General features: G+C 37.1%; 1 protein-coding gene and 1 non-coding gene across 3 annotated transcripts in view; one reads left to right on the top strand and one right to left on the bottom strand.

The window, feature by feature from the left end:
* Positions 1 to 22,761, bottom strand: part of Tusc3 (tumor suppressor candidate 3) — a 142,234-nt gene that overhangs the window by 58,094 nt on the left and 61,379 nt on the right. For both annotated transcript variants that reach the window (XM_051169527.1, XM_051169528.1), the window contains exons 4-5: positions 20,414 to 20,554; positions 15,596 to 15,736 (exon numbers count right to left, since the gene is read on the bottom strand). In XM_051169527.1, coding sequence (XP_051025484.1) covers positions 15,596 to 15,736; positions 20,414 to 20,554 — 282 coding nt within the window. The remainder of the gene's footprint in view (positions 1 to 15,595; positions 15,737 to 20,413; positions 20,555 to 22,761) is intronic.
* On the top strand, positions 18,564 to 18,692 carry LOC127210353 (small nucleolar RNA SNORA17). Its single transcript, XR_007833273.1, has one exon. It is a non-coding gene; the product is annotated as a small nucleolar RNA SNORA17 (small nucleolar RNA).

Here is a 22,761-nt window from a genome sequence, read left to right as displayed (position 1 = left end):
TCTTAAAAGCATTAGTTAGCAAACAGAAGTTCTTAACCTTAATATAGCTCATTTATTTCTTCTGGTACACTTACTTCATCTCCTGCTCTAATATATTCCTGTCTAACAATTCATACCTACACCTTATTTTGAGAGTATTCTGTTCCCAATGAGATTCCTAGTTCAGTTTGCTCTCTTTTACATGGTAGGAGCAATCCTGATGGTCTCTTCAGCCCCAGTGCATTATAAAACCTTATCTGTCTCAAATCACATGCCCGCATAACCATAAACCTATTTAAGGACAACAACTGTGTTTCAGGTATCTTGCTGTGAAATGAGTATCACAGATATTTACAAAGGATCTAGTAAATACTACTCTCTGTAAGTATACATTTTTGACCACTTGAGCTTTTCTTTCATACTTATGCTTATTCTATTCTTTGCCCTTTACTTTTCGGATATATTAACACCCCTTTTGTCAACTGTCACAAAATCTTCCTAATTTTCTCACAGTCAAATGCATAATCTTACAGGGTAGAGGCATCCAATCCGTGACCACATACCCTTGCTTAAGTCCCTCTTCTTAAACAATTTCTTTAAATGTCATGTGGTAGTTGTCAGTATCATTACTAAGCTTTCGCTGGACTGACAAGGAATGTTTCTGATGGTGTGACAAGGAATGACCTCTTTAAAACTTCACTTTCTTTTGTCAATGTACTTAAATATTTAATATTGTAAATTTATGTATATTGATTATGTCAACTTTGCAGAATCTGTCAATAACTAATATTTTTATTCCTTCTCATTCATATTCTCATCTTCTCTCCATTTGCGCACACTCAGATCCCACAATAAAATCCATATATATTCATGAGGACTGACCTATTATTTTCCTTTTTTAAATGTTAGTGTCATAACTAAAAATCAGTTATTTTGTTTCAGAAAACTTTTATTTATGAAAACATTTATAAGCCAAGAATATTTCGTCTTAAGTTTTTGAAAGAATTATCCATCTATTTGTGTGTATGTGTGTGTGTGTGTGTGTGTGTGTGTGTTTTAAGAATGGGCTCAAGAGCGTAGAATGCAGACATTCTCTCTATTGATGCCTTGCTTTGGTATACTAAATTCATTCAAGTTTATTGCCAATTGCCAATTTCACTTGTTGAAGTGCAATCCCCTAATCTAACAGGGCATCTACTGTGTCATGGCTACACGATGACCCCAACAAAGCTCAAGTCTATTTCTAATTAAGCCTCTAAGCAGGCAGAGACTAGATCTCCAAATTGGAATTGTCACAATACCTCACTGACAAAAAGAAACCTATCTTGTTTCTAGAGTTTTAGAATTATTCTGTTCTTGGAAAATGTATTAAGACACTAAATTGCTGACTTTTCTTTACTTATTTTCTGAATCTCTATAGAACCAGATACTTGGGTATTTAAATTTTCATCAATTTTTAAGCAGTAGATTGTGACTAAAGTGAGGCTAAAACTGACACACTATAAACAGCAACAGTAAGAGTCACTTAAAGAATGCTGCCCCACTTGATTCAAAGAGCAGCTTCAAAGGTGGTTCCACTGAGAAGTATTCAGGTTCCTTGATTAGTACCTTATCAATCAGTCTTTAAAAAGTTTTATCTTAGAAAACTAAGATTTGAGCATGTTATCAAAGCATATGCATTGTACCAATGCACATAGTTGCCTAACCTTCCTAACTATACAAGGAAGGTTCTGAAGGCAGGGCTCATGTCCCAGTTTTACCCTGGTTTATCTTTGTGTCATCTTAAGATACCTGAATGTTCTAAGTACATAGCAGGCTGTCAAACTCTCTTGATAACCACTAAATACATGAATAAATAAAGGAAAGGTAAATACACTGAGACTCACAACTGTTATTCTAAACTGATCTAAATAATAAATAAATAAATAAATTAATTAACAAAACTGATCTAAATAAAATATAAGTCAAGAAAGAAGAAAATTAACATGTATTACTCCCTCAATATGAGCCTTAAAGGCACAATACTAGTGAAAATAACCATCTTGAAATTTCATTAAACCTAAATTCTGCCAGTTCACTTGCCTTTCATTCAACAAATCCTCTTGAGCACCTGCACATGTTAAGCACAGTCTACAAGAAGACACTGCCTGCCTCACAGTTGTGAAGGATACTGACTTAGTCTTTGTACAAACTGTAGCATTTCCCTGTTTAGAGATTTCTAGAACCCTGTGTCAGACTAAGAGCGTTCTTCCTTAGAGTGGGCCCCTCAGCTCCTGAGGCTCTAGGGGCAAGCGTGTTCCACACTCCTGTACACTTAACAACTCTAAGATGAGGGCTTTCATAGGGTATTCTGCTTGGTGAAGACGTTTTACACTTCAAATGTTTTTAAATGAACAAAATAGCAAAACATGCTTTGTCATTTCTAAGTTTTACATTTGTCTCATAGATATCTACTAGGAATCTGAGACAAGCTTTAAAATAAAAAACTTTTTCTTTTTCAAAATACAAAATTTAAATAAGATCACAAGTGTTTTAGGCCTTTTAACTAACCAAAGACTAACTGTGAGTGAAAAGAATTAAATATAGTTACAGCTCTGTATCTGTGTAAATTCAGTTCACCAAAGGACAGAAGAGTTTTTAAAAGTTTGATTACTCTGAAATATATAGACATGTTTCCATGTTATTTGTCCCTAAGTGGTAAAATGTAATAAATATTTACATAGTACTTAGTAACCTATGAACAGTTTGAATGTAAGCTGTATACTAAACTATGACATTTTACGTCAAAGACATGAGCATCTACAGATTATAGGGTAAAGAGGAATCCTGGAATCAACCCCACACTGGTAGGAAGTAAGGTAAATATTCAGAAAAATAATATGCATGACTCAAAAGATTATTGGATTTTAGTATTACGCACGTTTAAAATAAAAGAATGAAATTGAATATTGCTAGCACATCACACAGATCTTCTCCAACAGCCTTCCTCCTTTTGTCTCAGCTACTAACTCCCACAGGCACTCCCTGGAAAGGCACATGGCATACTGGCCAGGGAACCAATTCCAATGGTAGAATGGTACCCCCAGCTTTGTAGCATACAGCCTGCTATGGCTTCTCATTCCTCTCCCACAATTCCTAGAGGTTTACACAGAGTCTGGTGACACACCCAGCCTTCCTCCCTCGGGTGGATGGCACTTTATGCAGCGCTCTCCCTCTTCTAGGTCATCCCATCTCTCTGCACTGGTTCCCAATACCTAGAAACAGATTGTACCAGGGACTAAGTATGGCCACAACTGATAGGAACACAGAAGCATGACCTCCCAGGCAATACACTGTCACCACACACTCCTAAAAACTAGAGAAGTCAAAAGAAACCAAGGAACAGAACACCACCCAAAAAACAAGACCAGATAACAATACCTAAGATTACAATCATCCCAAGCCCAAGTCCAGATGCCTAGACACAAGCATAAACACATGTTCAGTAACACCCAGGTCAATATATTCCTAAACGAAATGAAAAAGTTAGAAATTTGAACAAAACCTCAAAGGCAAATCTCACTAACAAGGTACAAGACACATAAAAGAGAAAACCAGGCACCAAAGAAAAGATAGAAGAAATAAACACTTGAAGTTAAAAAAAAAAAAATGCTTTAAAAATTCTAGTCATTAAACATCCAGGAAATTTGGGAAACCATGAAAAGATCAAGTGATAATAATATGAATAATGAGAAGAAGAAACCCAGGTCAAAGACACAGAAAATAGTTCCTGCCAAATTGTGGAGGAAATTTTCCCTAACCTAAAGAATGAGACGCCTATAAAGGTATAGGAAGCATAAAGAATACCAAGTAACAGGACCAGAGAAGAAATTCCTCTCAGCACATAATGATCAAAAAACTAAACTGTTTCTCCTTAGTCGAAAAAATTGAGAAACATTTTCAAAAGTATATTCTAAAGATATAAACTCATTCCGGGGTACTGGTATAATTCTCTACAAATGTTCATTAGATTGAATATAAAAACTACCCATTTACAAAACAGGCCTAACTATATTCCAAAGATTCAGTGCTTGACGAACAAAGCACTTAGGGTTATCCTCAAATGCATATTCCACTGGAAAAAAATAGCATCAACAAGTATTTATTCCCTACTTGTAATGGTGAACACATAACTATAGAGACAGCACTATATGTAAGTCAAAAGCTATATAGTTTTATTAAAATATATATGGGGTGGTCTTTCCACCCTCCGTGAAATCAGAGCCATGCAATAGCTTTGAATGTTTGTTCTAACAAATCCCAATGCATTTAAGGCTTAAGAGCCTTTCCTGAATGTGAAAACTGTCTGAAAATTTATACTAATCTTCAGCCTTTAAGCGTCTCATAAAATCTAAGTAATTAAACTGATATAATTTCTTTGAGGCAGGAGAAACATTAGGGTGTGAGAAACATCTACCACGCAGCTCATCAGCAGTAACAGGCAGGAAGAGCTTCTGCCCCACTGTGATTTACTGTGATAATAAGGCTGGCTTATTAGACTTTTAATGATGTCTTATCGTTCATGTTTTTAATTGCAGATCCTTGAGATGTTCTCTTTTGTGTTTGAAATGAATGTTACTATTCACCACACTAATATTGCCTAGGTTCAAGTGACAGTAATCTTTGAAAAAATATAGGTACCATGAAGCCCTGCGTCATGAGTTACAAACTACACGATTTTAACCCATTCTAACATGTTAAGAACATTGAAGTATTTACACTGGTCCCATGTTCCTTACAATTATATACTAGTATAACTGAGTATTTCATTCAACCGCCCTACTTTAACAACACCATCAATCAAGACACAATTAATCCTCCAAAGAAAAGAAAAAGGGACCTAATGAGAACCAATCAATGACCTATGTTCTCTTCCATGGACCACCGCTGCCGTTTATGTACAGAAAGCATCTAAGAATCATTTTTCCTGCTCAAGAAGCCCAGTAGGCAGTAAAGTCTACACTGATTCCTCTTGAAATTTAACTTAGAACCCAGGAAGCTATGAAATATGTATGTGTAAGTACCTCCAGAGTTCATTTGCTCTTTGCCAGAATGTTCCAATCTTTCTATCTTATACATAAACCATCGTGAGTAATTTTCTGCTTTTTGCAATATATAGTGTATTCTTATTCTCGATGTGAGCCAAAAGCAATAAAGTACAGTAGTAAATATAATTACTACCCTTAAAAGACAATTTGCCCAGATGTAAGGGCTTACAGCACTTAGTAATTCATTGGAAAGTGTGTTTTCAAAGGTGTAACTATAAAACATACACTTAGTGGTACCTAGTCTTATTTCTTACTAGAAAATAGCATGGGATAGGAGGCAGAGAGATGGCTGAGAGAATTTACAAGCATGAGTACCCGAGTTCTATTCCTAGCTGCCATGTAGGGAGGTTGAGTGTGCCTGCAATTCTAGCACCAAGGAAAAGGAGCCAGGATTATCTTTAGAGACTGCTGTCTGACAAATTAAAACTATACTAATATTTCCCCACAACCCAGTCAGAAAGGCTATCCTTAAGAAAATATAATATCCAATTCCCTGCTGTGTCTGTCTGGGGCACAGCCAGCATTGATGAGCTACCACCGTCCGGTCCACAGGTCTGCTTGCTGGCCCAAAGAATATCCAGGTTAAAGCCATCCCTGCCCCAAACTCTTGCTCACCAGGTCCCTCTAGGACACAGTCAGCACAGGTGAGCTACCTACTGTCCTCTGAGCTCCATTCTCCAGGCAACAGATTTGATTGTCTTCCCTAAGAGGCCTGCCAGCCCCAGGAATAGCAAGGATTCCTGCAGGCATCAGGAATATCCAGGTGGCCAGTGAGCACCAAGCACAGCAAGGTAGCTAAAGGCCAGTGTAAGAACACCATCAACAAAAGCCAGGACAGTATGGCACCAGTGGGACCCACCTATCCTACTGCAACAAACCCTGAATATCCTAGCACAGCCAAGGCACAAACAAACAAACAAACAAACCTTAAAGCCAATCTCAGAAGCATAATATAGGCCATTAAAGAGGAAAAAAATCCTTAAAGAAATACAGAAAAATACAAATAGGTGAAAGAAAATGAATAAAACTATTCAAGACCTGAAAATGGAAACAAGTAATTAAAAACAAACGAAGAACAAACTGAAGGAATCCTGGAAATGGAAAATCTAAGGAAGAAAACAGGAACTACATATGCAAGCATCACCAACAGAATACAAGAGATGGAAGAGAAAATTTCAGGTGTACAAGATACAGTAGATGACATAGATAAAGAAAATGTTAAATCTAAAAAATTCCTGACACAAAATATCCAAAAAATCTTGGACACTATGAAAAGACCAAAGCCAAGAATAGCAGGAATAGAAGACAGAAAAGATTCCCCAGCTCCAAGGTCCAGAAAATATTTTCAACAAAATCATATAAGAAAATTTCCACACCATAAAGAAAGATATGCCTATAAGCATACAAGAAACTTACAAAACACCAAATAGATTAAACCAGAAAAGAAAATCCTCCTATCACATAACAATCAAACACTAAATGTACAGAACAAAGAAAGAATATTAAAAGATACAAGGGAAAAAGATCAAATAACATATAAAAGCAGACCTATCAGAATTATATCCAACTACCTAACTAAGACAATAAAAGGCAGAAGTGCCTAGGCAAATGTTGTACAGACCCTAAGAGACCACATATGTCAGAGCAGACTATTATACCCAGCAAAACTTTCAATCACCATAGATGGAAAAAACAAGTATTCCATGAGAAAACCAAATGTAAACAACATCTGTCCACAAACGCAGTCCTACAGATTATACTAAAAGAAAAACTCCAACCCAAAGAGTCTAACTATACCCAAGAAAATGCAGGAAATAACCCCAAGCAAGCAACCCAAAAGAAGGGACACGGACACACACACACACACACACACACACACACACACACACACACACACACACACACAGCAACAACAGCAACCCAAGCATAACAGATGTTAACAATCAGTGATCACTAATATCTCTCAACATCAATGGATTCACTTCCCCAATAAGAGGACACAGGTTAACACAATGGATGCAGAAACAGAATCCATCATTCTGCTGCATCTAAAAGGCACATCTCAGCCACAAAGATAGAGGATAAACACCTAGAAAAAGATTTCCAAGCAAAAGGACCCAAGAAACAAGGTGGAATAGTCATGCTAATATCTAATAAAACAGACTTTCAAGCAAAATTTAAAGAAATGGGAAGGACAACATTTCATATTCATAAAAGGAAAAATAAACCAAGATGACGTCTCAATTCTGAATATCTATGCTCTAAATAAAAGACCTTTCATACAAGAAACATTACTAAATCTTAAATCACACATCAAACCCAGTGCTCTAATAGTGGAAGACTTCAACACCCCACTCTCACCAATGGACAGGCCACTGAGACAGACACTAAACAGAAATAATGAAACTAACAGATATTATGAATCAAATGAACCTAACGGGTATCTACAAAACATTTCATTCAAATATAAACAAATATACCTTCTTCTCAACACCTCACACAACCTTCAAAATTGACCATACACTCAGTCACAAAGCAAGCCTCAAAAGATACAAGAAAATTAAAATAACCTTTGTATCTATCTTATCAGAACACCATGGATTAAAGCTGGACTCCAACAGAAAGTCTACAAACTCACGGAAACTGAACAACTCCCTATGAGCACTGGGTCATGGAATAAACAAAGAAAGGAAGTAAGATTTTTGAGAATTCAATGAAAATGAAGGCACAACATACACAAATTCATGGGACACAATGAAAGAAGTGTTAAGAGAAAAGTTTATAGCACTAAGTGCCTTAATGAAGAAATTGGAAAGGTCTCATACTAGCAACTTCATAGTACAGCACATCTGAAAGCTTTAGAAGAGAAAGAAGCAAATATATTCAAGAGGACTAGATCGCAGGAAATAATCAAACTCAGGGCTAAAACCAATGGAAAAAAATCAACAAGATAGACAAACTCTTAGCCAAACTAAGTAAAAGGCAGAGACACCGTGGCCAAATTAACAAAATCAGGATTGCAAAGGCAGACAAAACAACAGATAACAACGAAACCTAAGGAACCATTAGATCTTACTTCAAAAGCCTATACTCCAGAAAATTGGAAATTCTAAATGGCATAGACCATTTTATTGATAGATACCACTTGACAAAGCTGCATAAAAATCAGGCAAATTCTTTAAATACATCTATAAACTCCTAACAAAATAGAAGCAGTCATTAAAAGTCTTCCAACAACAACAAGCCCAGGGCCAGATGGTTTTAGTACAGAATTGGACCAAACTTAAAAAAAAAAAAGAGCTTTTAAACAAGAACTAATACCAATACTTCTCAAACTATGGCATAAAAGAAACATCGCCAAACACATTCTATGAGGCCACAATCACCCTGATAGCTAAGACTCATCAAAGAAAGAGAATTTTAGACCAAGCTTCCTTATAAACATTGGTGCAAAAATACCTAACAAAATACTTGCAAACTAATTCCAAGAACACATCAAATTTATCATCCACCATGATCTAGTAGGCTTCATCCGAGGGATGAAGAAATGGTTCAACATGAAGTCATCAATATATGAACAAACTGAAAGAAAAAAAGCACCTGATCATCTCAGTAGATGCTGAAAAAGCCTTTGACAAAATTCAACACGCTTTCATGTTAAAAGTCTTAGATCAGAGATATAAGGTGCATACCTAAACACAAAAAATGCAATATACAGCAAGCCAATAGCCAACACAAAATTAAATCAAGAAAAACCTAAAGCAATTCCACTAAAATCAGGGACAAGACAAGGCTACCCACTATCTCCATATCTAATTTAATATAGTTCTTAAATTTCTAACTAGAGCAATGAGACAACTAAAAGAGATCAAGGGAATACAAATTGGAAAGAAAGAAGTTAAAGTCTCGTTATTCACAGAGGATACAATAGTATATGTTAATGAACCCTAAAATTCTACCAGAGAATTTGTAGAGTTGATAAACACCTTCAGCAAAATGGCTGGTTACAAAATTTGCAGGTAAATGGATAGAAATAGAAAACATCTTCCTGAGTGAGCTAATCCAGACTCAGAAAGACAAGCATAATCGTACTTACAAGTAGATATTAGCCATAAAGCACAAGTTAACTATGCTACAATCTACAGATCCAAAGAAGCTTAAGTAGCATGGAGGGCCCAAGGGAGAATTCAGGAATCTTATTCAGAAGGGGAAATAAAATCAACATCTGAGGTGGATGGCTGGAGGGATATGGAAGGGAAAAGAGGTAAATAAGGGAAAAGGAGGAATCAAGCGTGAGGAGTACTGACAGAGAGAGAAATGAGAGAGAACTTAAATTGGTGGCGGTGGTGGTAGGGGTTGTGTCATCTCTCGGGCAAACCTGAAATCTGAGATGGGGGAGGCTCCCAGGAGCCTTTGAATTGATCCTAGCTAAGACTCCTAAAAATGGGCAATATGGAACATGAAATGGCCACCTCCCATAACTAGGCAATACTTCCAATGGAGGGGAAGGGGACACGAACCCACCCACAAAATCATTGAAACAAATTTTGTTCTGCCTAAAAGGCATGCAAGAACAAGGATGGAACAGAAATTGAGAGAATGACCAAGCAATGACTGGCCCAAGCTGAGGCAGAATCTATGAAAGAGCACCAACCCCTAACACTATTAATGATAGTTTACTATACTTGCAGACAAGAACCTAACGTAATTGTCCTGTAAGAGACTTCACCCAGCAAATGATGGAAACAGATGCAGAGACCCACAGCCTAACATTAGTTGGAGCTCAGAGAGTCTTGTGGAAGGTGAGGAGTACTGAGGGTTCTGCCTTTGGATCCCCTTCCCCTAAATCGGCTGTTGTGTCTAGCCTCAATAGGAGAAAATACACCTATTCCTACTGCATCTTGGTATGTCAAGGCAGGTTTATGCCAGGCCTCTTTTTCTCTGAGGAGAAAGGGAGAGGGAGGGTGTGAGAAGAGGAGACTGGAAGGAGAGGATGGAGTGAAATCTGCAATCAGGATGTAAAGTAAATTAAGTGACTAATTACTGGGGAAAAAAGAAAAAAAAAACACAACAAATATTGGCTTGGATTGAGGAGATATGGAACCTTATGTATTCAGTGTTGAGGTAAGGGTAAATTGGTACAGCCCTTATAGACATCATTTAAAAGGAATGCTGGGTATATAAACAAAGGACTCCAAGTCAACACAGGTAGATGCCTGTACAATCTCCCATGTTTTGTTCTACCTCTAGTCTCTAAAGTCAATTTATAGAAATAGCCTATATGTCCATCAAGTTACTACAGTAACTATGTAGGGTAGATACAAATTAGATCATATTCAGCTGTAAAGAAGAAGGAAACTGAATCATTTGCAAATCAATGTGTATAACTGGAGAGCATCATATTATGTGCAGCAACAGAAACAGGAAGAAGAAGATCCTGTCTATGAATCCTAGATTCTACAAAGGTCATTAATTAGAAGTAAGGTTGTTGTGTATATGAAAGAGTAAAAAGGACAGTAGAAGGGGAGAAAAAAAGAAGGGAAAAAGTGAATACTGCCAAAATATATAATATGCATGCATGAGAAACACCATTATGAAGTCTATTACTATATAAATAAATATGCACATTTTAGAATCAAGCATTAAAAAGCCTGTACTGACAGAAAACTTAGCAGAGAATCAATATTCAATTGTTTTTTTACATTTGTAGTCCTAATAATTCATGTTATCTATTTTTGAGACCTATAGTATATCATTTCTACCTTTCCTTTCCTTCCTCCAAACTCCCACATGTAACCTTTCTTGTTTTCTTTCAAATTCATGGCCTCTTATTATTGTTACATTTATTTATGTATATACATATGTAATCCTAAATATAGCCTGCATAATATTATCAGTCTGCATAACATTACTTGTGTGAATGTTGTCAGGGCTAACTATTTGGTCTTAGATTGGTATGCTCTTCCCTAGAAAATAGTATTGATGAATTTTAAGATCACATTTTCTAGGTGTCTCAAGTAAGCCTAACATCATCTTTAACTCTTATTGGGTATAGAGTTTAAGTTATATGTTAATTTACATTACATATTTACCTACAACATATAACACACAACTGTTCCAGTTACTTAATTTTGTTTTGTCAGCTATGTCTTTTTGAAAGAATTGCATTAAAAGATTTCACAGTGTACTACTTCTATTTTCTACTTGTGTAATGTATCCAAATTTTCAATATGTTTCACCCAATTTTCAGAATGAATAATATCTTTTGATAGATACTAAATAGTTGTCTAATGTATGCTTCATATATATAGAAAGAGATGATTCATGATATACTTCTATGGCAAAATTCAATAAACAATAAATCACTATTTATTCTAGACCATCTAGTATAACCAGAATTTTGTAGACACTATTTCCCCACAGCCTCAACATCTGACAACTGCTCCTGTACTCTTGGGTTCTAGGAGGTTCACATCTGAATGTTCTACACACAAGGGATGACATGGAATATTGGTCTTTCTGAACCTGCCTAATTCCATAAACAAATTGTCCTATAGATCACTCATGACTCCATAAATGGATTCTCTTTCTTCATAGTGATTGATGTTCCATTTTGCACAAATGGTAAAGGTTATTTATTTGACATCTACTAAAAGAAACTTGATGCTACATTGTAGTTACTGTGAAAAATACTGCAATGAAGACAGAATTGCAAATGGCTTTGGCACATAGATATCATTACATTGGATACGCGATCATCTGTTAAGTGTATTTTCAGTTGTTGTTGTTGTTGGTTTTTTTTTTTAACCCTAGGCATTCTTTAGAATGGCTGCACCAATTCCCTTTTGTGGCAATATGAAGAAGCCTTTCCTCCACATCTTCAGCAACACTCGCCTTGTCCTTTTGCTACCATCACACTAGCAGAGAGACCAGAGCATTAGCAATGCTGAGTAATGGTTCTCATGAGCAGTGGAAGTTTCAGACCTTCTTTGGAAAAGCTCTTGCTGGCTGGTTAATCGGGTTACCTATTTTTAGGTGCTGAATAACCTCTTATTCACTCATTCCACAGGTTGTGCTGAGTGTTTCACTGGCTGGACAGAAGCCTTTTGATCTAATGTAATCACTATGGTTTCTTTGCTTGTTTATTTATTATTTTGCTGACTGGGCTTCAGGGTTAAAATCTAAAATCTCCTTGTCCAGATTAATGTCATCAAGTTTTGTGACTATATTTTCTTCCATTCATTTTACATTAAAGAGTTATACTAAAATATTTAAAATATGAGTTTTAATATATGGTATGAGAAGTCACCATTTCACTTCATTTTTTAAATTTTACATGTATGGGTGCTCTGCTTGCATATATGTGCATTTAGTATCTGCAGAGTCCAGATCCCCTGGAAGCAGAGTCAAAGCCTGTTGTGAGCTGCCCTGTGAGTGCGAGGGTACTGAACCAGGGTCTTCTGGAAAAGTAGCCAGTGCTCTTAACCACTGAGTCATCTCTCCAGCCCCTAATATCATTATGTTATATGTTGAAGCAGAGTTTTCCTAACACCACTGTTGAAAAGACTCTTCTCTTTAGTGTGTATTTTTGGCACCATTACTGAACACCAGTTTACTATATAGATGTGGAATTACTTCCAATCTTTATTCATTTCTATTACTCTATTCACTTTTAAATGTTACAGCTTTGAAATTTTTTTAATCCAGAAAAGTGATACATACAGGTTGGCTCTTCTGTCCAGTATTTTGGTTCCATAGAAATTTAAATGTACTATTCCATTTCTGTTAAAAAAAAAATGCCATGGGGATTTTAACAAGGGCTAATTACATTGAACTTGCACAACGCTGTGGATTTTATCCTTTTAACTATGTCAGTTCTTCCATTTCTTTTTTTTTTTTTTAGTTCTTCCATTTCTTTTTGTCCTTTTATATTACTTTCTTACAGTCATTAATTTTCAGTGTGTTGAATTTTTGTTTCTTCAGTTACCTTTTCTTTTTAGGTATTTTATTCATTTTGATACTACTGTGCAACTATTTTAATTTCTCTTGGATAATTTCTTAAGTGTATAGAGTCATTACTAACTTTTGGAAATATTTTATTAATTCTGTAAATCAAAGATTTTTCAAAGTTAACTCTATATGCTATAGTTGCAACTACTGATAAGTTGGTTTTTGGGGGGAGCTTGGTTAATATCAGTCCCCAGCATTCTGTTCCAATGATCTAAGTACCAACCCACAGGATAATTCCACTCTTCTAATTATGACAGCTTAATAATAAGTCAAAAATCAGCTAATGTAAGGCCTTTTTTTTTTTCCTATTAAAAATCTCTCTCAATTTTCCAAAGCCTTTGCTTTTCTCTATGAACTTTACAACCAGTTTCTGGATTTCTTCTAAAAAACAAAACAAAACAAAACAAACCACCATCTAGGAATACAACTGTCATTTAAATATGAAGGACATGTGATACATAATACCAAATCTTATGCTCTTGAATACAGTACCTCCATTTATTAAGTCTCTTCGTATGTACATACATAGCACTAAGTGCCTTTAAATTGTTCTTCCTGTGGCAGCATCCAGGCCAGTTTGCTACAGTATTATTAGATCCAGCCTGGCAATCTCTAATCTTATATGCTAAATGTGTTTGCATGTAATACAATGGATACATTGCAATGACTGAACTTAAGTTTCTCATTATTTTTAAGTCACATGGTTTTTTCCTTCTGTTCTTTTCGTGTCTACTTCTGTTCTAATTACATAATAAGTTTCCACTTTACCCTTTGCCTTGCATTTCTACCTCTATCCCTGGTTTTTCTCCAGCTGTTCCCCCTGAAGATTACAACATGTGTTTTAAACTAAGCCCCATCAATTTGAATGAACCAGAACAACTTGACAGGGAAAGTGTAGATCCAGGACCAAGTTAGCCTTTATTTGCAATTCCTATCATCTGCAGTATACCCATGTATAATAAGCCAGACATCTATTTAATCTAGTGTTACAAATTGTACTTTCTTATTATATATTACAAATTAACAGAAATGAAAAGTTAATAATCCATCGTATATTAGGAATTTTTATTTTCTAATAATAGCACAAGTCTGTTTATGTAACATAAATTCTGTGCCTCTATTTATAATGTAGAAAGTGGGGAGTTTTATTTTTTAAAGATTTCCTCATTTATGCATTTTATGTATATGGGTGGCTTGTCTACATATACATATGCATACCAGAAGAGAGCGTCAGAAGGCAACAAGAAGACAGTTATAGACTTCAATAGATAGTTGTGAGCCACCACATGGGTGCTGGGAATTGAATTCAGAACCCTCAGAGAGCAGCCAGTGCTACTTAACCACTGAGCCATCTCTCCAACCCTGTATCTATACTCTCACATTAATATTTTATTAATTCAAGTATTAAACAGTAACCATGTCATTATGTTTTATTTCACTTTCAGTGATTCTATTTTTTTCTTTTTTTTTTTTTCTCACTTATTCTTTTGGGGAACACAACGTCAGTGTATGTGGAGGTCTGAGGACAACTTGGAGTTGGCGTTCTCACTCTGCCATGTGGGTTCTGAAGATTGAATTCAGCTAGACTACCTCAGCAGAAAGAGCCTTTATTCACTGAGTCATCTTGCTGACCCTTTTATTAGTTAGTTAAAAAAAAAAAAAAAAAAAAAAAAAAAAAAGCATAAGTGACTTTAGCCACAGACAAAACCCCAGCTTTATAAAATGTGAAATAAGAAAATGTTCTATGGACGGGCCATAGTATTATCTGAATCCATCTTACAGAACCGCTTTCAGTCAGGGTCTACTGCTGGAAGCACAGCCATCCCAACAGCAGTTTAATCACATCACATGTGTCCATATCCTTCTGCTCCCATTCTGCCCTGGACTGCATTAAACACTTCACCTTTTTTCTCTGTACCATCATGTCTCCTTTCACTGGCCATAACAACTTCAGAATTCCATTTTGTCTTCAAAACTCGACTGTCACACTCTAGGCTGCCTGTCCAATTTTCTCTTCACATCAGGCTAGATAACTACCCTGTGTATTCCTACAGCTCTCCCTGCTGGTCTCCAAACAGCATGGACACACAGAGAAGTCTGTCTCGCTTTCACATAGCCAGTGTGGGACAAGTGTGACAGGCATTGAGAAGTTGAGATGTAAGAAACAACTGCTGGGAGTACCAAATGAAATGAGTGTACACCAAAAATCTCTCAGCTCACAAATTGGTTCAAACTGCTAATTCTTATTAATTCATTACCGCACTTACAGGATATGCTCAAGATACATTTCTTTAATATTTGGAATGTGCCACATACTAGAGTCATTACATTTTAGTAGTGAAAAATAGAAGAAACCATATACAAAGCTTAAACTCACGGGTAGATTTGATCTATTTGACTTATAAAAATAACACAACATCTCATTGTGGTGATTTTCACTGCAGTAATAATTAGCTCACTTTGTTATTATAAAATACAACTATGCAAGGTCAGAGGTAGGAGGATATGTGATAACATACCAGAGATACCATGGCCCAACCAGTCTTGTTATAGATAAACTCCAAGTTGTTCCTCCTAAGATACAGCAAGCCACCAACAAGCGACACCAACAGGGCCAGAGCAATAGTACCAGAGTAGTTGGGTGGCCTGAAAACTCGAATCTGCAAAAAGCACAATGATAATGAAAGTGAAAAATAAATACTGGTACTTTTCTTTTAGTCATATTCTAGTCATTGCTGGGGTAAGGGGTGGGAGCATGTTCACACAGTCAAGTCTCAGGCAATCTTTAACACTCAGCTAATTAACAACAGCAATAAATTAGAAACAGGCATGACAGGAGAATTGTGGGGCTGTGGAGAGGGGGGTTGTTAGAGTTTCTAAAAGGAGGAGGCCCCAGGGGAAAAAAACAGAACCATTGGGAAGAGCAAGGAAATGAGGGAAGAAGGTGGAATGGGAGGACAGAGCTGGGGGAGAGATTACCTGGCAAAACTGGAACCAGGGAAAGTTCAGGGCCTTTGAGGAATAATTTCCATGAGCAGGGCAAGGAAGGATGGACAGTGCATTCCTTCAATATGCATAATTTAAATAGAGGGGATCTCAACTGAGCTGAATTACTTCTAATAACCGACTAGTCTCAGATGAAGCAGTCTCAGGTTTACACAAAAAAGGTGTGTCTGAGATGGCAAACCACATTCTTAGACATTTTAAAAAATAATCACTACAAAACAAATTCACGAGTAGAGCATTAATAACACAATTAAAACACAAATACTACAGGCCTCTCACTATCAACAGAGTGGTGACACCTAACAAAATAGGTGGAGAAAAGGCTAGGGATCTAGCCATTATTTTGGAGCCGTCATACTGACAAGTGAATGAGGAAAGGAATGGGAAAGCACACTTTATCTATGAGACAATTCTAGTGAGCAACAGAGTATTTATGGACGCTGTCGTGATGTGTATAGGCTATTAAATATAAAGGGATCCACAGCTGGGGAAATGCTACAGATTAAAGTATACTTAAAGTACATGACAACGAAACGAATGACAAACACTAAACTGGATCACAGAAGGTGGAAACCATTAAAGGTTAAATGATAGACTTCTAATATGGCTAGTGTTGGCTTTTATAAAATGCTAACCTTTTGTAAACCCATGAGATGTCTAACTATAATGTGCTCATAGGAAGTGTAATTCATCCTGAATGTTTTCAGGGAAAAGGTAAATTTGTGTCTATACATCAAGGCAGAGAGCCTTGGGGATCTGGAGAGTGGAATGAGAATATGACCAAGCAAACATGTTACAGTGATTCAGAGATAAATTGGTACAAATGATGTATTGTTAAAACTGGTACTATTTCTACTTTTAGCATACTTTCAATCTGTAATTTCTTTAACATTAAGATTAATTTCTTTAAAATTAAGATTTCTGTAAAATCCTCAATTTGTATTTTACCATTAATCCAACTAAAGAATTAAATATATAAGTGTGTTAAGTAGTCAAGCCAAAATCACTCTAGCTACCAGTATATCTTTAAACACAATTCTAAATATTTACTGTTTTTACAATGTGTTTGTGGTGCATGTATTTACAATTTCCCAAGAAGGCACCAGCAGAGTATCAGGGCAACTGGACTTGGAGTGAGTGGTGACTGTTGCTGCCTGACGTGGGTTTTAAGAACTGTATTCTAGATTAGAGACGTCATAGAGTGGGAGAAGTGCAGACAGGAGCCTGGAATAATCACCATCAGAGGGCTCCACCCAGCAACTGATGGAAGTAGATGTAGAGACCCACCGCCAAACATTAGGCAGAAGCTGTAAGAGCCAGAAGGGTCCAGGACACCATAGGAAAACTCACAGAATCAACAAACCTGGACTCAAGGGGACTCACGGAGACTCGTGGACAATCAGGCAGCCTGCATGGGTCTAACCTAGCCCTCTACTTGTATGTTACACTTGTGCAGCTTGTGCTTTGTGGCACTCCTAACAGAGGGAGCAGAAACTGTTTATTTCTGATGCTTCTTCTCTCTGCTTTGGGTTGCCTCATTCAGCTTCAATATGAGGTTAGGTGCCTAGTCTTATGGCAACTTGATTTACCATGTTTAATTGACATCCCTAAAAGGCCTGCTCATTTCTGAAGGGAAACTGAGATGGAGTGGATGGGGAGGGGAACATGGGACCAAAAGAGTGGGAGGAGAGGAGGAAAGGAAAACTGTGGTCAGATGTAATATATGACAGAATAATTTAATTTTAAAAAGAAGTGAATTCTAGTGCTCTGTAAGAACACTGAGTGCTGATGCTCTAAACCTCCTTTCTACCACAAAACTTAGTATTTCTTATAATAAATAAATAAGATTTTAGCATAATCTTGATGTCTCACACCAACTAGATCATATATTGTTGGCAAATGAATATACTAAAATATTTTTAAATAAACAAATTTAGGAATCAATTTATTCATCAAAGTATCATTAAAACTAATGACACAGGTGGTATGGGGCAACTATCTTGTTTCAAAAAATGTGTTTATATCTTTTAGTAAAATTTCAGTGTCTATGACTACTTTTAAAAATACGTATAAATATGTAAGTTACGTAACTGTTTACAGTTCTATAATCTTACATATCTTATAATTATATAAGCAGTTATTTTATAGCTCATCATAAAAATACTATAAATTATTTAAAAACACCCATAAGGCCTCCATAAACAAATTAGTATCGATCATAATTTCAATTCATAATAAATGTCTCAATCTATACATACACTACTGCTTTAAAATAAAACCCCGTATCATTGTGTCCGTATTACTTTTCTGACATTTCACTTGTTAAGTTGTGAGTTTTGTTCAATGTAGAAGTCTTATTTTTAGACATCTTATTTGTTTCCAACTTTTTCCATTAAAACGAGTGTTGCTAAACATTTTTCAGGGCTCAGAATCTGAATCATCAATTCCTAGAAGTAGCACTGTTGAGTTAAATTCCGTAAGATAGACATAAGACCTGCAGGTGTGGCAGCTCTGTCACATGTGTGTCAGTAGGTGGCAGAAAGAGGAGAGGCTATGTCTAAGCTCAGTGTTCCTATCTATGAACATCTGAATGATTAATATCCTGACATTCCATGAAAAAAAGGTGAGCCTCAGAGAACCACCAGTCCAGGACAAGGGCACCAGCACAAGGACTTAGCCGGAGATGACCACCAGTCCAGTACCAGCCAGGCTTGGACAGGACCCCAGGATGATGAGCAAGCTGCAAACTAGAACCCCACCATGACCACAGGTAAGACAAGAGTGAACCCAAGACAGAAGACCTTTGCAGAAGGCCACTTGGATAAGCCAGAGATGACCAGCAAATAGGCACCATGGGGCCCAGACAGGAGCTAGCCTGAGATGACCACATGTCCAGCGCTGCACAGACCTGAGGGGCCAGACCATACATGAATTGACCCTGCCTGGTGCCATAATGCAAAAGGAGGGCATAACACTCCTGAGCTCACCCCAGACACTCAGAGACCTTGGGCACCACTAAAAGGAGCAAGTAAATGGTAGAGAAATGGAAAAGAAAGAGAAACAGAAGGATGTGAGCACAATGAAAGTGGAGACTCAATGGTAGTGAGGAACAGCCTGATGTGAGTAGCCAGTGATGCCACCTGAGACCATCGTGGAGTCTTGGCCTGTGCTATCACTGGAGGCCATGTCTGGGTCTATGGCCCTAGAGCAGCAGGGGCCAGACAGATGTCCATGGTCTGAGCTGCTGTGGGGGACATGTTGATGTCTGAGGACTATGCTGGTCACACCCTCACCGGGGCATCTTGGGAAAGCTGGCCCTGGGGGCAGTAGAGCAGGAGAACTGACGCTGTCCCTAGCCAGCTGCAGTACTAGAGAGTAGGGGCCCCACACATTTCAGTAGTTGCAGGTGTGCCAGCCCTGAGGATATGAGTGTGGAAGAACTGGACCTACCACTCATCTTCCATGCAGCAACATGGAGGAGGGGGAGATACCCTCCACCCTCTTGCCCCTCACCACATGCAGCAGGTGGGAGGCCTGGCCCTGGGGCTCTGAAAGGAGGAGAACTGGCCTCACCATTTGTCTGCCATGTGGTGACATGGTTGAGGGAGAGCTGCCCCTCCTTTCGACCCTTGCCACCTATGGCAGGCAGGAGAGCCAGTCACAATGGGGTTATAAGAGCAGAAGAGTTGGCCCTGTCCCGCAGGTGCTACAGCACTCAGGAGACTAGGCTATTCATCTCACCGGGGCAAGGGGTGGAGGGGGGGAAGGAACAGTAGAACTGGTCCTGCATGTGGGGGTTGCAGGTAAATGCTCAATCTTTTCCAATTTATATACAATGCATGATTTTTTTGTCTTGTTTCTTGATTAGAATTTCTTTGCTTATTAATAATATCAAGCCATTTTCATGTTATGATTCAGTTTCCCTGAAACTATACTGTACTTGACTAATATACTTTTTAGTGTTTATTTAGGCTATCAATTGATCATCATGCAACAATGCATCTGAATTGACTAACCAATATTCAACTACCAGTTATAGTCCATTTTCTTGGACTGGGAAGGTAGCTGAGTGGAAGAATATACATTCAGACTACACTGGTGCTGAGTTTAATCCTCAGCCTGGCAGAACAAAGTTTTCTCTAGGCAAGGAAAAATAACAGAGGCCATCAAGGATAAACTAAAACAAAAACAAACCAAAACAAAAACCCTGCCTCTTCATTATAATAGTCTACAAAACCAAGCTAATTAACCCAGACGTATGTAAATGTATGTACAACACACACACACACACACACACACACACATATTTACTGTAGAGAATACAAGCATACATGAACATCCGTTCTGTCAGCAATCCATTTTGCTAGCTGCTCAGCCGCAAATCCAATTCGTTGAAGGTCAAAAGTATCAGCTCTCTTGGGTCTGCCTTTTGAAGGAAAGTGCATGAATGTGGGAGCAGAGTTCATGTTGAGCTGTAAAGCAAGTAATAAAATGCTAATTAGAACAACACACCAATAGTCTATATTAGTCATCCAACATTTTATACGGTTTGGTGTGTGTGTGTGTGAATTTCTAAAAGAAAGTATTTATTAGGAAAAGCTAGATGGCTTCCTGGAGCTTAATTTCTATTTTCATACATCTTGATGTACTAGTAAGTGAAGCAGAGTGAGGGAATTTGCTTAAGCTGCCTGAACTGCCCCAGTTAACACGCTCTCCACATTCCCAGTTTGGTATTGTGACTGGCTTTTCATTCCTTGTCTCTGTAGGCTCTTACGATCAAGATGACTCAAAATGCCCAGAAGTACGAAACAGAGATAATGTGACCTGTCAGCATGTGGATTACTCCACTTCCTCAGCAGGTTCCAGAACCAGGCATAAGCGGGGGCACATTACAGGACTAATTTCAAACACATTACCTGTAAAGCCAACTTCCTATCAAACACTTAAGATTGTTCTTTTTAGCTGATGGTCAATAAGCAACAAAAACAAGTATTTTTGTTCTAAACAACTTACTTGAATATACCAGAAATAAGGGAAATCCTTGGTAGCCATGTTCTTTTTAACTTCTTAAAAATTTAAATGTCTTAAAATGGCTACAGCACAGAAAATGTTTCTATAGAAAAATACCTATTCAAAAATATATTAAAGAGAACACTACCATAGTCTAGTACTTCTTAAAAATACATCCTAAAATACTTAATAAGATAATTTGATACAGACGCTAAATACAACATCAATATCTTAAATTTCTGCTCTCTGGGGATTATAATAAAGACCTTAAGATAAAAGGCACAAAAGACTCAATGAGAAGGAAAATCAAAATCAAGTGACATGTTAGATGACAGCTGGCAACAGGTGAGGGAATCAAGTGAAAGTTTAACTGTCACGGACAATAGTGTTTACAGTCAAAACAAAACATATCCTGGTCCATAAAGGAATGCTGGCTATAGCTGTGGAGTTCACAAGATAGCCCAAAATAACTATAGATCTTCAAACAGCTTAGCACACACACACAAAAATATGAATCCTCAAAAGCAATATTTTTATATCAACTATTTCTCATTTGTAGTACTGCGAATGCTATCAAATGCTCATTATTTACTTCTAAGCCATCTTAAGTCCTCCTGGCAAAGAGGGAATGGTTGGTCTCTATTTGTTCTTGTTTTTCTGTTTATTAAAAAACAAAACCAGACCAAAACAAAACAGAAAACCCTCATGGTAATCTTAAATTGCCACTGTAAAGGGACCTCCAACCATTCAGAGTGATTAGGCCACAAGGGCTCTTGTCTCAAGGGGAAGGTGGACACCTATAAGAAAGGTTGAGTTCCCTTTCATTCCTCCCTGCTTGCTCTGCCTCCCACAACTAAACAAAAGAATACTCTTCATATGCTAATGAATTTGACTCCTGTCCTCTGTTACTGCAAGCCAGAATATCTGGTTCACTTTAAACTACCCAGTCTGAGTTATCCTTACACTTGCACATTCTAAGATAGCACTTAGGTAACTGTATTTTCCTAAAAGGTAACTAGAGATTACAGTTTTTGCTGTTTCTCTTCTTGCTTATCATTTGTTTCATCTTTTTCTTCTTCCTATACAACTTAGATGTAGTCAACTTCTGCACGAATAATGTAGTGTGAGGAAGATGATATATATATGCCAATATTATTACTAATTTATACTAATACAATAGCAATTATTTAATAAACACTTATATATCAGGAATATAAGTATCTTTACATGTTAGCATCTCATTCTAGTAATTACAGTGTTATTTTTATGTCTACATAAGGAGATAGAGTACAGTATGATCATGAAATCTTTACGTCACTCAACTATGAAGAGCTAAAAGCTAGAATGTGGCCTCAGATCTTCTGTCCACATACCCCACTATCTCCACTATAGCACAATGCTCTCACAACTCTTCCCCCATGAAAACGACTCCACAGTAACAGTTTTATAAATAATCTTAAAACAAATTTCAAACAAGTTCATTATAAAACTAAATTATAAAACCAGTTCTTATGGTAAAAACCTGACAAATTCTAACATATCACAACATATAGTATACAACACACATATATCATTAATATATTTTGTATGTCTCACATATGTATGTATCTCTACAGAAGGTATACATGCGTCACATAGGAATCTTCTCTGAATTGAAATAATACCTCCT

The sequence above is a fragment of the Acomys russatus genome, chromosome 27, assembly GCF_903995435.1.
Source record: "Acomys russatus chromosome 27, mAcoRus1.1, whole genome shotgun sequence".
NCBI lineage: Eukaryota > Metazoa > Chordata > Mammalia > Rodentia > Muridae > Acomys > Acomys russatus.
Note: the sequence above shows the minus strand (reverse complement) of the source record. Positions and strands in the feature narration are given on the sequence as shown.